Here is a 16,470-nt window from a genome sequence, read left to right as displayed (position 1 = left end):
TGTTCCCTCAGATTTCATGGAGGGTCCTGTAATAATTTACACTCTCAACAGCACTCTACACAATTATTCCTGTTTGTTAAATGAATTTTATTTATTTTTCATGATACACTTTATATACTTTAGAATATACATATATGAACTGTTTGAATAAATAATAAATATCTGTGTACCCATTACCTAGCTTCAAAACCAGATCATTTACAAATGACAAAAACCCCTGGGTAACACTCCCCAGTCACATCTCTTTCCCCTCCCTGAGGTAACCACTGTGCTGAATTTTCATTTTTCATTCTTTGTTTTTCTGTGTAGTTTTATAACATATGACTGTATCCAAATACTGTGTAACTTTTCATGTTTTTCCACTTTATATAAACATATTCTCCTATAACTTTTTTGAATCAGCATTAGGTTTTCTGAGTTTCATCATGTTGATACATGTAGCTAGAGTTCATTCATTTTTTCTTTATACTATTACATCATATAAATATGTCTGAATTTATTCACCCATACTCTTGTTTACATTTCTTGCTGTTAGAAACAGTCTTCAGTGGGGCACCTGGGTGGCTCAGTCGGTTGAGCGTCCGACTTCGGCTCAAGTCATGATCTCGTGGTCTGTGAGTTTGAACACTGTGTCGGGCCCTGTGCAGACAGCTTGGAGCCTGGAGCCTGCTTCGGATTCTGTGTCTCCCTCTCTCTCTGACCCTCCCCTGATCATGCTCTGTCTCTCTCACTCTCAAAAATGAATAAATGTTAAAAAAATTTTTTTAAAAAAGAAACAGTCTTCGGTGAATATTCTTGTAGTGTCTCCCAGTACACATGTACAAGGATTTCTCTAGGGGAGCAATCCTCAAACTTCTTTTTTTAACTTAGAACTTCCTTTATATTCTTAAAAATCACTGTAAGACCCCCAAAGAGTTTTCATAAATGTGGGTTATATCAATTGATACTTGTTGCATTAGAAATTAAAACTGCAAAAGCTTAAGTACTTACTTTTAAAATAACAATAATTACATCATATTTAAATAAATATTTTATGAAAAATAAGTGTTTTCCAAAACAAAGAATAATTCAGTGAGAAGAGTGGCATTGTTTTAAATTTTTGTAAATCTCTTTACTGTATTGCTTAATAGAAGGCAGCTGGATTCTCATATCTGCTTCTGTGTTCAATCTGTTTGATATCTAGAAAACTCCATTCTACATTCTTGAGAGAATGGGGATAAAAGAAGCAAATAACACCTTACTAGTATTATTGTTTTGGCTCCCTGCCCCCCACTTCTGCCCCCAGGATAATCCAGACCACACTGAGAACCACTGCTCTAGGATATGTACCTTAAAAGGCTGGATCATAGAATATGTGCATCATTCAGCTTTACTAGAAAATGTCCAACTTTTTCTAGAGTAGTTGTATCAATTTACACTCCTACCAATGATGTATCCATTCCCTCTTCATTCATTCTGGTGTTCACCCCTACCACTGCACCAAAACTACTATCAAGGTCACTACCAGTATCCATGTTGCCATATCCAATGGGCCCTTTTCAATCCTTATCTCAGTTGACTTCTCAGTACTCTTTTTAAAAATCTCCAACACAACCTTAGTTATGTCCCTATCTCTTTTACCTCTTTCTCAGTATCTTTGCCACCTCCTGCTCCTTCACCCAATTTGTATCATTGGAGTTCCTTGGAGCTCAGTCAAGGATCCTCTTCCTTTCTCTTTGCTCTGTTTCAGACTGACCTCTTCTTTCATGACTTTTAATGCCATCTCTATACTCACAACCCTCATTTACATCTGAAACCCAGACCTCTTCCCTGGGATGTATATACCATTACCTGCTTTAACTTCTCCACTTGATTCTCTTAAGGAAGTATAGAACTGAACCCTTGATCTTCCCTCTGAAAACCTGTTCTTTCTGTCTTCTTCATCACAGTGAATGACCTAGCCCACGTCAGATACCTAGGATGCATCTTTGATGCCTCCCTCTCCCTCCCATCCCAAGCCACCACACCAACCCCTTTCAGTTCTAAATATCTCTCAAATCTGTCTACATCTCTCCATCTCCACAGCCACCACTTTAGTCTACTTACCATTATCTCTGACTGCAGTACGCTTCTAATCTTGCCCTCTTGCAATCCAATCCACAGAAGCCAAAGCACTTTTTTAAAAATTATACCATGTCAATCCCAAATTAAAAACCTTTCAATGTAGTGTATTTCAGCATTTGGGAGATGTGAATTATCTACAAAAGAGATACTATTTTATCATGATCCATTTAATATGACACAAACTGAAACAAAAATTTCATGAAACAAACTTACCCTCCTACACAATTCTATCATACATTGATATTTTCTATTCTTTTCTCAAATTGATTTCAGTACCTTCTGCAATTTGACATACATTTAAAAGTACTGCTTCAATGCCTTTCCACTGCTCATAGAATAAGATCCTTTCTCCTTCCCATGTCCTATAAAGCCCTACATAATTTGGCTCCTGCCTACTTCTTTGACTACATATCCCACGCCTCTTACTCTCAGCTCACTATGCTCCAGCCACACTGGCCTTCCTGCAATTCCTAAGTATACTATTTCCCCTTCTGCCTAGGGCCTTCCCACTTGCTCTGTCCTCTGTGTGAAACACTTTTGCCTCCACTCATCATCTGCTAACTCCCACCCCTTCACAGCTCAGCTTAAATATCAGGTCTTGCCTGACCCCTCAGACTAAATTGTCCCCACCCATTTTTCTCCTTCCTATCACCCTGTTCTATTTCTTTATATAAGCTTATCACAATTTGTAATTATGTGTGTGTTTATGTGTTATAATTATGTGTTTGTTTACCTCCTGTCCTTTCCAGCACCAGACCATAAACTCATGGCCTTGTTCATGTCTGTCTCATTCACTACTGCATAACTAGTGCCTCACAAGGTGCCTGGCCCATGGTGTATGCTCCAAAAGATATTCATCAAATAAGCAGAGATCTGAAGAACAAATGAAGTGGAATTGGGGAAATGTGGAGAGTTTCACACAGAGGCAACAGCATATGCAAAGACTCAGAGGCTAGAGACACTAAGGAATGGTCTAAGACTTTTAAACTTAGACCCAAGAATGAAGTCTGAGAGGCTGGCAGTGGCCAAACAAATCAAGGGCCCAGCTTAATCTTCCCTGTTGAAGAAGGTAGGTTTCCTTTTGAGCCACTGGGGACTCATCAAAGGGTTCTAAGCATGAGAGTGATATGAATTGATTTACTTTTTCAAGAGATCATACTGCCTACAGTGTAGAGAAGGGATTCCAGGGAACAAAACTGAAACAGGGAGACTGTGACAGTATTTCAGGTTAGATGTGGTGCTGGCTGACACTAGGTCGTATCAGGAGAAGTGAAGAGACTACATAAATAAATCTGGGAGACATTCGGGAGGTAAAAATGACAAGATCTGGTGATTGCATGGGGGTGGAGGAGAGAGAAGAGTCAGGGGTGTAACTCAGACTTCTGCTTTGACTGGGGTCATTCACAAAAGTGATGTACAAAGAAGGACAAACAGGTTGGGAGGAGGATGACTTGGTGATGAAAAGGTTTTAGGTATTTCTGGAGTAGTCAGGTAGAGCTGTCTAATAACCAGTTGAATGCATGGGTCAGGAGAACTCTCTGGACCTCAAGAGGTGTCACTTTGGGAGTCATCAGCAAAGAGATGATAATTGAAGCCATGGGGAGTGAATGTAATAATTGAAGAAAATAACACAGATAGAGAAGACAAGACAGCTCAGGCCCAATCCCTAAGGAACACCAACATTTAAGGTTGGACAAAGAGGAGCCTGGAAAATAAAGGAATTTAACCAAGGCAGTAGGAGAAAAATGAGAGTGTGGTATCATGGAAGTGGCTTAAGGAGGAGGGAGTGATCACAAGTGCCAAATACTAAGAAGAAGTCAAGTAGGATAGCCTTTGAAAAAATTCTATTAGATTTTGTGACATGGGCTGTGGCAGACTTTGATGAGAGCAGTATTAGGCAAGTAGTGGAGGCAGATTGGAGTGGGTTGAAAGATAAGTGGGAAGTGGGAAAGCTGAGACAGTTAAGTGTAGGCAACTCTTCTGAGAAGTTTATAGAGAGGAGAAGAGAGGGTGGTGGTTGGAGAGGGAGAACTTTCAGTAATTGTTTACTTGTTTACTTGTTTTCAGATGGAAGAGACCTGATGATGAAGATGATGAAGATGATGAAGGGAAGGAGCACGGACTCTGTAGGTTCGGTAGCAAGAAGTCAAGAACTTCCTTTCAGTGATCTCTGTTTATTCTGTAAAGTAGGAGGTGGAGGTCATCTGCTAAGGCTTAGGAGCAGATAGAGAAGTTGGTGGTTTGAGGAGAAGAGAAGTTTGAAAGGGCTGCTGTGGAGGTGGAAGAGAGAGTAGCCTCGGAACACAGTAGGGTTGTGGGTCAGTACTGAGGGCGTGGTAGAAGCTGAAGACCATGAATTTATAGTGGCACAAATCTGTGAGCCTGAATACTTTTCTCCAGTAGTGTTTAGCGGCCTTTGCACAGGCATGGAAAAGGCGGACAGTTGGGCTGATCCAAGGTTGGGATGTTGCCAAGCGGATGCAATAATCCTGAGAACTGAAGCTATTGGCGGGAGAGTGGTGAAGTAAAGGACCATAAGGTCTAGTCTGAGCGGAGAGAAGTGTATCAAAGACAAGTCCTCTATGAGCCAAGCACTAGGGAGACTCTGGAACCTGTGGAAAGGTTTCTGGAAAAGAGATTGAAGGATGAGCAGAGAGAGGATGACCTGAGAGAGGGACAGAAAGGCAGATTTGGGGCTTGAGCTCAGAGACTTGCCTGTGTGGGACTGAAGGTTGGGGTACAGGGAATGAAGGCTGAGGGAAATTTTTAAGGGGGAGGAGGGCCTTTGAGGGCGGTCACCGAGAGAAGTGAGGCGGGTCGGAGTGAGGGGGCGTGCCCAAGCGCAAATCCCGGGCGAGGGGGCGGGGCCCGGGTAACTGGGTCCCAGCGCCGCTGTGGCTGCGGCTGCCTCAGCCACGGCTCCCGCCTCCCCACCCCCCTTCTCCGGCTCCTTCCTGCCGACCGCCGCGGAGACCTAGGCCGAAGCTGTTACCCTGCCCCCGCGGCTGAAGCTTCGTCCGGAGGGATTGGCTGAGGGCGAGCCCCGCAGCCTAAGCGCGCGACGCACACGCGCGCCCCCCGCCACCGCTGTCCTCTCCTCCCTCCCTCCCCTGTCCTGCCCTCCCTTCCCTTCCCCTCCGCCCCCCAGCCTCCGCTGCGGCGGGAGGAAGAACCCTTTCCGACCAGTCAGAAGAGCCCAGATCGATTCCCATTCGGGGAGAAAGAGACCCCGCACTCTAAACAGACTGACCGCTCGCCCCGGGGCCACGGAAGTGGTTCGCCTCTTCAAGAGAGCCCGCGCCGAGCGCAGCCCACCGACCCTCACCCAGCCGCAGCCGCATAGACAAGCGCTCCTCAGCGGGCCCCCGGCCTCGCCGAGCCCAATCCCCGCGCGGGGCCCGGGCCGGAGATGCCTGGCACGGCAGCAGCGGTGGCTGCTGCTGCTGCTGGTACTGCCACTGCTGCCAAGGCTGCTGGCCCGGGCCGGGGCCGGGGGCTTAAGTCTCCGCAGTGGGGCTGAGCCCGCAGCCCCGCCCCCCGAGTCTGAGGCCGCCGCTTCGCCGGGCGCCCGGCCTCCTCCGCCTGCGCCTCCGCCCCAGGAGCTGGAGCCAAGCGGGGAGCCCGGGCCCCGCGCCCAGGCCCGGACCATGCATGGCCACCGAGCCCCGGGGGGTGCCGGGCCTTCGGAGCCCGAACATCCAACCACGAACCTCCCCGGCGCCGCTCCTCTGGTCACTGCCGACACGGACCCTGGAGCCTCTGAGCCCGGACTGCCCGTGCTTAGGGGCTCAGGCTCGGCTCTCGGCGGCCCCCTGGATCCCCAGTTTGCCGGACCATCGGACGCCAGCCTGGGCGCTGTTCCAGGCCCCCGGGTCTTACCCTGCGGCCCCAGTCCACAGCACCACAGGGCCCTACGCTTCTCCTACCACCTGGAGGGTTCACAGCCCCGGCCTGGTGAGTGATCGAGAGAGCATGGGAGCCCGGGCCACGGGCCTGGTACTGGAAGAGGGTTCTTGTTCTCGGGCCCTCTAAGCCCCACCTCGGGGCTGACCCGCTCACCCTGGCCCTTCGAGTCTTCTCAACCCCCACCCCCTTCCCTCGCTCCTCTTCCGTCCAGTCCTTTCAACCTCTACCCGCGGTCTTCTCTCTCTGTCCCCTTGCCCCCTCAACCCTTCCCACCCCCTTATCTTCTATCCGCTGAGACTAATGGGAGAGGGAGCACTCCCAAGAAAAACGGGCAGGATTGCAAGGGAGTAAGGGGAATTTGGTTGGGGGGAACAGTGTTTGGGGGAATAGGAGAGGAGTCTCCCATTTGCCAAGCGCTTACATTGTGCCAAGCACTGGGCTGGGTGCTTTACATGGATTCTCATTTCATCTTCAGGAGCCTCCTGTGAAGTAGGTATCATTTTGTAGGGTAGGAAACTGAAGCCCAGAGAAGTTGAGTAACTTGCCCAAGGTCCCACAGCTAGTATGGAGCCAGGATTCAAAACCAGATATATTTGAGTACAAAGTCTGTGGTCTTTCTCTTTCCCCAAACTGAGGTTGGAGACCATGAAAGTAAATGCCAAGCCTTCTGCTTATGTGATTTTCTTCTGTACTGTTCAGCAGCTCAGCAGCTCTGGAGTATGAGTGGAAAAAAAAAAAAGAGGGATGGTGGATTGATCCAAGGTTGGGGTTTTGCCAAGGTGTGTGTGGCGGGAGGACAAGGGAAGGAGGGAGTAGAAGGTGCTGATGAGAGAGATAGGTGAAAGAGGTGGGCCTTGGGGGTCAACCTGGAGGGGAGGGCTGGAAGGGCTGCTAGGTAAGGAGACAGCAGAAGGGGTGGGAGCAGAAGCCAGTTGTAGCAGAGCTGTAGAGCTGCAGGGCTTCAAGGATGGTTGTGAAGAGAAACCAGGATGCTTGAACTTGGATTTGCAGAGGTGGAGCAGCTCTAGGTGAGGCTGGGGCCATAGGCTGTTGCCTGGAGAGGCCTCTGAACTGCACAGACCTGAGTGTCCAAGGAGTCCAGCATGGCTTCCCCCATCTGGGGACATCCCCATGTGGACCTGAGCCCAGGAGCCACAGAGAAAGAGCAGTGTTATTTCTAGTCTGCCTTCCACTGGGCAACACTGACAGAGCTGCTGAGTCTCTGGGACCCCCCAGGGCTCATATCCCAGGCTCCATAGGTCTCTGGGACTATGGCCCAGCACAGTTAGCAGTAGTGAAGCATAAAGCACTGGAAAGACATGCCCCTTACTGTGTTGTGACCTTGGGCTAGTTATGGAACCTCTGAGAGTTTCCAGGGGCTTCCTCTTCGTGGGCTGGAGATATCCAACTGATAAGAGGCCTTTAACACCCTGCCCTGCATGTTGCTCCTGCTGGCTTTCCAAATACCCCTTGACAGATGCTGTATGGAGCAGGCTACTCACCCACTTTACTGTAGCACCTCCTTTCAGATCTCGAAACATGCCAGAAGGACTCCCACCTCAGGGTCTTTGCATCTTCTTTTCCCTCTGCCTGGCAGCTCTTCCCCCTGCTCTCCATCTGGCTTGTTCCTCATCTTTCAGGTCTCAGCTCAGATGTCACCTCCTCCGAGAGACTTTCCCTGACCACTTTGTGTGTGTGTGTGGGGGGGAACACTTGTGAGTCTCCATCACAGTTGCCTGTGTGCTCCATCCTTGCACTTAGTACAGTCTGAAATTATCTTATTGTGTCTACTTGTTTATTGCCCATCTTCCTCCACTAGAATGTGAGTTCTGTGAGGGCAAGGGGATTGTATCTGTTTTGTTCACTGTTGTATCCCCAGTGACTAGTGCAGTGCCTAACACACAGTAGGTGCTTAATAAATCCTTGTTGAACAAATGCCTGAACAGACATGAAGGGAGCGTATAATAAGCCCTCAGTAACTATAGGCTTAGAGAAGGACAACTGAATTCCTGCCCTCTAGATGCTCTTGGTCTGGGAGTAAGTAGCTGGGCAGTGTCTAGACCCTTGGTCAATAACCTCTGATTGATACATGGTGGTGATTCTGAGTTGCCTTCCCACTCCACCAATCCTTACTAATTACCAATCACAATACCCATCCTGAACTATTCCCCTCCTGCCCAAAAGAGCAAAAAAGTTTCCAGGATCCTTTTTCCCAATGAACTCCCTGCCTGTGTAGGTGTCTTTTTATATACTACATGATAAAAAGTGTCAGGGAAAGACCTGACTTCCCATCCAACCATTCCTAGCTGACTCACTGTGTGACACTGAGTGAGTTCCCTTATCTGAGCCTCAATTTCCTCATCTAGAGAATGCCATGGGGAGTCTATGAGATACTGATGAGAAGCTTGCAGAATAAAATAAAATTTAAAAAAAGAGAGAAAAACCTTCTGAAGAGGAGGCGGAGGAATTACTCAGGCCCTGGCAAAGCAGGCGCTGGGTCATGTGATTCACAGCAGCATGGGGTGTGAGAGGCCCGCCTCCCCCACTGCCCAGCCTGCCCAGGGGTAGGCACAAGTGACTTGCTTCTCTCTCTACAGGACTCGCCTATAATTGGCCCAAGAAGCGCAGGGTTGGTGGTTGCAGTGTGTGTGTGTGTGTGTGTGTGTGTGTGAGAGAGAGAGAGAGAGAGAGAGAGAGAGAGGGAGAGAGAGAGAGAGAGAGAAAGGAAGGAAAGAAAGAAAGAAAGAAAAGAAAGAAAAAGAAAGAAAGAGAGTCCTCTCAATTAAAGGGTTGAAACATTCTAGACATGTTAAGATTTCTGTGTGCCTGCTGACTTCCTCCCTCAGACTGCTGAGGCCTTTATTGAATCACTATCCTTAGGGGCCAGTGGACCATCGGGGGAGGGTGGTGCTTTTTAAAATAATACAACTGACTCTTGAACAATGTGGGGGTTAGGGGCACCAAGCCCCATACCCCTACTTGCACAGCCAAACATCTATGTATAACTTTTGACTCCCCAAAAACATAACTATTAATAGCCTACTTTTGACCAGAATCCTTACCAATAACATAAACAGTCAATTCCCACATCTTTTTGTATATGTATTATATACTGTATGCTTAAAGTAAGCTAGAGGAAATAAAATGTTATTAAAATCATAAAGAAGAGGAAATACATTTATGGGACTGTATTGTATTTATAAAAAAAAATCCATATGTAAGTGAACCTGTGCAGTTCATACCGTGCTGTTCAAGGGTCAACTATAGTCACATCTTATCCACGTGAAAAACCTTCAATTACTTCAAAGTGCTTTCTCTTTTAGTTACCCTGATTCTTGGTAGGGAAAGGGGCGATCGTTTTTATACCCATTTTCCAGGTTGATAAAACCTAAGGCCTAATTGGGTTACTGAGATAACCCAGTGAGATACCAGAGAGGGTTTTGAGAGAGTTTCCAGCTGTAGGTGTGCTCACAGAGATTTGGGGGAAACCCTACCCTATTCTAGGTTTGAAGCCTGGAATATCCTTCCAGATGCAATGTGGGGAGTAGCTTGGGGCCTGTGTCTCAGTCAAAACAGTTGCACCTGATATAAGAGTCTTTTCATGGGTAGTAAAGAACTAAGCCAATTGAGAGGGGCAGCAAGAAGGCTGGCTTCTTCTAATTTGGAGTCTAGGGCATCATCAGAGACTCCAAGAGTTAGAATTGGAGCTGGAAAGGGCCCTAGACACCATCTGGTTCTGGGTTTCCCAAACTGGGTGAAAATCAGAATCCCTTATTGACTTTGAAAAAATAACTGATTCCCAGACTCCACCTCAGAGCCCCAGAATCTTGGAGTTGCAATCCAGGAATCTATTTAAAACTCCCCAGGTGATTCTGATGCACAGTCTAGAGTGGGAACTGATTTTTAGTAGAGGTAGTAGAGGCTCAGAGAGGCAGTTTACTCATGGTCCTACAGTGAGTCAGCCTGATTAAGGCCTGGAGAATGCATTGGCCTCCCCTACTAAGGCCCTCTCCTCAGGACCCTATATGGGCCTACCTCCCTCTTTCCCAACCCCAAAGGAAGGCACGGGATCTAAGCTAAAGGGAGTGAGTCAGCCCCTCACTCACATACACACAAATACCGGCTGCCTCAGTTTACCATCTATGCTTAGCTCTCATGAATTGCTGCCATCTGGCACTTCAAGCTGGAAAGCAGTTGCAGTTTTGGGACTCTAGGCAGAGGAAACAGGCATCAGAAGTACCCATCACAGGGCCTGGCCCAAAGGAAGAGCTCTAGGGAGTGTCAGCAAGGTTTGTAGAGCTAAGAGGAACATGAAGTGCAGTTAAGGTAAGAATTTCAGTAGGAGCAAAGGCACTGAGACATGGGGCATCCTGGGAACTGGGACTGGTGTTGAGAGGAGTAAGGGATATGCCTGGGAAAGGGACTTTATCCTAGGGCAAAGGGGAACCATTGAAGGGTTTATTAAGCAGAGGAATGATGTGCTCAGATGTAGGTGTTTGAGAGATCCCCATAGCTACTTGTGGAGAGTGGATGGTAGGGGCACAAGAATGGGAGCAGAGATGATACGCAGTCATCCCAGTTACAGGCAATTATAGTTTGGTTTAGAGTGGTGGCAGGTAAAAACAATAAGATCAGAGAGATATTTAGGTGCTAACATGAACAGACCTTGGTGGTGGCTTGGATGTAGAGGCCAAGGAAGAAGGAAAAATCCAGGATGAGTTTGTGTGTTCTTGTCTGAAACCAACTACAGTGGCCCAATGGGTGGTGGGGAGGCCATCTACATGCAAGAGAAGGAGCAGGTTTGATGGAAGATACTGAGTTTGAAAGGCTTTGGGGGACATCCAGGTGGAAGTGGCCAGCAGACATTTGGATGGAGGGTTGGAAAGCTCAGAAGAGAGAGGTCTGGGCAATATATATTTGGGAATTCCCACCACCAATGCATACCATGGATCACAAAGCAGCTCATGGGGAAAAGTGTGTGGGGTTCTGGGGCCAATCCCATCCCTGAAGACATAGATAGTGATCCACTATCTATGATCCACACCCAGTTGGATCATTCATTACCTGACCAAATGTTGCCTTAGAAATGCCTTGGGGAGGGGGAGGAGTTTTTAAAGCACATTTGCATAAAGCTGAGGCCCATTTCACATATATTTGCTGTTGCAAAGAACTCAGGGAATACTCCTTAAAAGCAAATGAAACATTCGTAAAGTAAATTCTTGTGGCTCCCTCCATGTTCTCCATTTTGAAGGCATCCTGTGAGGCCATAGAAGGAGGTCGCTTATGGAAACAAGAGGGGGCTCATGACAGGAGGGGTGGTGGGCTCTGCTGGGGATTTTTGAAGAGCAGCAGTTTAGGATTCCAGGGGAATGTCTGGGAAAAGACCCAGATTTGGTTCAGTCAGCTGAGGCCTTCCCAACAAACACAACAAAATATAAAGACTCTGGATAGCTGGGAAAAGGACTTCCCTGACTGGACTAAAAGAATTGCAGTTCCCAGGTTGCAGATGATTGGCACGCCTTTCCTTGGCCCTTTCAGGTGCCTCTGTCCCTGTGGGAGGGCCCGGCTGGAGCTACCTGCTTCCTCAAGGGAGAGTGGCAGCTGTGTCCCAGACAGATTCCAACCAGGACTTTGTGGGGGCCAGTTAGCTAAATGCCTTAGGCAGATGTGGAGCTGGCCAGATCCTGGCTGGGTGGGGCTAGGACCTGTCTGGAATGAGGGCAGGAAGCACTGTCTGCCATTGGCCAGCCATGCAGAGTTATGTTTCCCCCTCTGGAGAATGCAGATATCGTTGGAGCAGTGAGTCCAGCCTCTCTGGGCTCTAATACCCAGTTCCTTGGGCCTGGAAGGCATCACATCTCCAAAAGGTGCCTCAAAACACACACACAGCTGGAGACAAGGATGCAGGGCAGTAGCTGAAGGAGTCTCAGCTCTCCTGGCTCTGCCATTAGTTCACTGTGCTCGTAGGCTTCCTTACCCCTCCCAGGGCCTTAGTTTCCCCATTTATAACACTGGGACCTGGTCATCACATTTGTCTGGCAAATAATATGGCATCAATAAATACGTTGGTAATAAATACTTGGCAGATAAGGTAAAGTAAAAGGGGTGGAAGAATGGCATTTCTTTATTCAACAAATGTCTATTGAGGACCTACTACGTGCTTGGCCCTGTGCAAGGTGCTTGGTGTACAATAAGACAGGCACAATCCTTGTGCTCATAGAGCTTCTTTCTAGCAGGGAAGATCTACATAACAAGTAATTCCAAGCACAGATGCAGCTGAACATATAAGGAGGGGGGTAAGCAGGGAAAAGAGGGCACTTGAGTTGAGACTCTAAGGATAAATAGGAGTCCAGAGGTAGGGCAAAGCGGAAAAGCCGGAAAAGCCGTTCAGGCCATGGGAACAACATGTGCCAAAGCCCCAGGCGGAAGAGAGCACTTTCGAGGAACAGACAAGAGGCCATTGTGGCTGGAGGGTGGGGGTAGGGAAGTGTTCTTGAGCTGGGCCTTACTTGTCCCCAAGCTCTGGAGGTTGGAGTTCATCTGGGAGGCAAAGGGAACCCTTCACAAGCCTGCAGGAATTGAAGCAGACTGTTTTCATAAGATGGTTGTGGTGTGGAGAATACCTTGTAGAGAGGGTGGAGGGAAACCAGTTAGGAAGGTAGAGAGTGGGAAAAAGCTTATGGACTCTAAAGCTAAGAAAGTTGAGTCTGCTAAGGCTTAGGGTCTGCCTGCTTTTGTGAGTTAAGGGAAAGAGACCAGGAGAAAGCCTAGCCTCTGGCTTGGTGAACTTTGTGGATGGATGTAACACTGTTGGGATGGGGAAGGCAGGAGGAAGAACCACTAGGGCCTGGGTGTGGCTTGGGATGATCTGAGTCTGAGGAGCCTGAAGACAGGAGATGGGGCATCGAGGTGGCAGTACCTAGCAGGCAACAGCTGTGCCCACCTGGGCCCGAGAGTTAAGGTCAGGGAGGGTGAGGGGCATAGGTGTGTGGCTGAGGCCCAGAGGGAATGGAAGGCTTTTTCCGGTGCTGGCAGCTGTTAGCCCTCTGTGGCGCTTTCCTGTAGCCCATGCATGGAAAGGGTTAAGTCACAGAGGGAAGGCGGTGGGAAAGGCGGGACTGGCAGGGCTGGCCCCTGGGAGCTGCAGCTGGCAAAGAAGCCCTTCTTTTTGGGCCTGTTAGGTGCGAAGCAGCTGCCCACACCACTACCTTTGCCTTCACCTTCACCTTCCCTGCTCACCCCCTTCCCCAGCTCCTTCCCAGTTTCCCTAGGCGGGTCCTCCCTGACTAATGCATTCCAGGTGTTGACACAGCCCTAGGGGCGGCAGGAAGTGGGGCAGGGAAGGTTTAGGTCTTTCTTACTGTGTGCATCGCCTAGGGGCTCCAGGCTCCAGGACTTACTGACTGCTCTGTTCTCTGGAGAATTCCTTCAGGGATCTCTGTTTGGGTCCTGAATCCCTGGTACAGTCAGGCAGTGGTGAGAGCCCCCCAGACGCAGCTCTGCCACTTCCTAGTTTTGTGTGACCTTGGGTGAGTCACTTCACCTCTCTGTGCCTCAATTTTCTCATCTGTAAAATGGGGTTATTATGCCCACCTCTGAGTGTTGTCATAAGAATTAAACGCCACAGGTAAAGAAAACCCGCAGCTCTCAGCATGACACATTATAGCCATGTTCAACAAATGGCCCTGGCCCTGGCCCACCCTTTTTGTTTCTGCCCCCTTGCCTCTCTGAGCCTGCATCCCTCACTGTCTCTGTCTCCCTTCTGACTTGCCTTGGTTTTACAGTTTCCCTCTCTAGCTGTCCAGCTCTCTGTAGTTTTCCTGTCTTGCTCTTCCTTGTCTTTGTCCCAGTGTCTCTTTCTGTCTCTCTCTCTGCCTTTTTCTCTCATAATCTTTCTGTGTTACTAACTCTCAAATTTGAGCAGGCTTCTGGTGAGAGGGGAAGGGAAATGGGTGGATGTTGGGTCCCTGGGGTCACACACAGCAGGGGTCAGAGGGGCCATTCCCTAGTGGCTCTGTCCTCACAGGAAGGGAAATCCAGCCAGCGTGGCAGCCCCAGAGCTGGGTAATTACTGCCCCCAGTGCTCCCAGCTGCAGCTCCACTCCCTTCCCTTCCTGTCCTCTGAAGTCCCCAGCCCCCCCTGGGGGTGGAGCAACCATCCCCATCCTTCTCTGGCCTCAGGTCCAGAGACACTGGGAGAAGGCCAGGCCCTTACAGCAATCCAGCAACTGCAAGAGGGATGGGCTGCCTGTGCTCCCATGTGGCTGTGTGTTGTGTGTTGTGTGTGTGTGTGTGCGTGCATGCCATGCATGCATGCCCATGTGCCTGGCTGCCTGGCTGTCTTTATCCCCAAGGGTCTGTTTTGTGTATATCTTAATGTTCTTATTTCTATATGTCTATGTATACGTTTGAGTGTGTCTGTATATATCTGTGTGTCTATGTGTGTCTTTGGGTCTGTATTTGTTGTATGTTCCTATTTGCTTGCTTGTGTGTCACCTTGTTTCTGTCAGCCCCTGGGAGTTTCTAGATGTTTCTGCATGTGAGTTTCTGTTTGTAGATCTCGTCTGTGTGTGTGTGTGTGTGTGTGTGTGTGTGTGTGTGTTTCTGTGCCAATGTCTGTCTCTGTATGGCCCCTATGAGTCTATATCTTGGTTGTGGTTGTGGTTGGTATGTGTCTGGCAGTGGAGAGGGGTGGTGACTACTAGTCTTTTGGCCCTTCCTGCCGCTTGCTCCTGTTCCGGAATGTTTTTACAAACCCAGGACTGTTCATTGTGCCCTCAAACATACTCTTCACCTCCCTACCCCTAGTATTCACACCATTGGTCACTTTTCTTCCCTTGCCTGTAGGACTGTGCCCATTTCACCTAAAACCTACACCCCTTTCTGGATGGTTGAACTTGAAAACCACCTCCTTTAGAAAGTCATCCCCACTCATCCCTCCAAATGTGATTTCTTTCCCAATTCAGCAAACAATGGCTGAGGATGTGCTCTGTGACTCTGGACGCAGACATGCTTGGGATCCAGTCCCAGTTCTCACTGTGTATCCTCAGACAAGTTATTTTGCTTCTCTGCATCTCAGTTTTTATGCCTATAAAATGGAGCTAATAGTACACAGGGTTGTTAGAAGGATCCCTTACAGGAAAGCATCAACACAATGCCTGGCCCAGAGTAGGTGCTTAACAAACACTTGAATCTCCATACTTTATATCTTCCACTAAAAAGTGAATACCTTGAGTTCCAGAGAGTTCTGAAAGTTCTTGCAATCCCCTGCTCTCTTCCCCAGGCACCTTGCACAGGGCAAAGTGTGAACTGGACCAGGCAGAACAAAAGGCAGAATCCAGTTCAGGGAACTGCCAACAAGTATTGCATGAGCTAGCTCCCTGAGCCTGGTCAGGCCCAGAAGAGTTTGGGCCCTAGCAGAGGGTGTAATAAGGGACCTCCAAGGCTGCCACCCAAGAGCCAGAGCATGTCAGATAGGTCAGGAGGTAAATAGCAGAGGTGTAAGGGGCCTTAAGGACCATCTACTTCAGATAGCAGAAAGTGGTGCCCCACAAGTTGAATTTGACTTACAAATTTTGCTTGGCCTACTCACTGTTTTCAAAACTAGGGGGTTTCACATAAAAGTTTAGATTTCTGGTTCTCTTGAAATATTGGAAGATCTGAAAGTACAGGGCCCTGTTACTGCAAAGTGACAATTAGATAGAAGGGAGGAACTACTGTCCCTACTTCAGGGGATGCATGTGCTCTCCAGTTTACTCCAGTCCTTATCATTCCATAATGTCTTATACTGTTCTTTTTTACAGAAAGGCGTTCACTTTCCATGAGGGTCCACACTTTGCAGAAACATCCTTCACTTTACAGAAGGGGCCTCACTTTATAAGAGACTTCCTCCATGTTACAGAAGAGTCTTCTGTTTGGCAAAGAGTCCTTCATTTACAGACAGGTCATCCATTTTACAAAAAGGTCTATAGAACTCTCCTCGCATTTTAGAATGTCCCTCCATTTTGAAGAAGTCTCCTCCACTATGGAGAAGTTGCTTACCTTTACAGAAGGGGCATTCTTTGTATCAAAGAGACCTCCCTTTTATAGAAAGTTTCTCTATTTTGCAGGAAGAAAACTCCTTATTTGCCAGAATGGCTCCCACTTTCCAAAAGTGCCTTCACTCTGCAGAAGGTGCCTCTGTTTTTCTGCAGAGTCCTTATGTTCAGAAGACCAGTTCACTTCAGGAAAGGAACCTTCAGAACTACCCACAGGGTTCTTGTAGATAGCTCCCAGTGCCCTTCTCACACTTGACAGAACTTTGTGTTTGAACTTTCACGGAGATCATCTGCCAGACCAAGCAAGGCCTGGGTCAGTCTGGCCAAAAAGGTGTAGGGCAGCTGGACCAGACCTCACATTCAAGGCCAAGGTGGAAGGAAATGGGGCAGCTATGCCTTTATCCCCTGCTTTTTTCTCAAAGTG

At 48.2% G+C, this 16,470-nt stretch overlaps 1 protein-coding gene across 2 annotated transcripts in view; it reads left to right on the top strand.

The window, feature by feature from the left end:
- Positions 1-5,630: 5,630 nt before the first annotated feature.
- FGD1 (FYVE, RhoGEF and PH domain containing 1) overlaps positions 5,631-16,470 on the top strand; it is a 41,018-nt gene continuing 30,178 nt past the window's right edge. For both annotated transcript variants that reach the window (XM_042974634.1, XM_007089432.2), the window contains exon 1: positions 5,631-6,057. In XM_042974634.1, the coding sequence (XP_042830568.1) occupies positions 5,751-6,057 (307 nt within the window). In that variant the 5' untranslated portion in view covers positions 5,631-5,750. The remainder of the gene's footprint in view (positions 6,058-16,470) is intronic.

This window comes from Panthera tigris, chromosome X, assembly GCF_018350195.1.
Source record: "Panthera tigris isolate Pti1 chromosome X, P.tigris_Pti1_mat1.1, whole genome shotgun sequence".
NCBI classification, from domain to species: Eukaryota; Metazoa; Chordata; class Mammalia; order Carnivora; family Felidae; genus Panthera; species Panthera tigris.
Note: the sequence above shows the minus strand (reverse complement) of the source record. Positions and strands in the feature narration are given on the sequence as shown.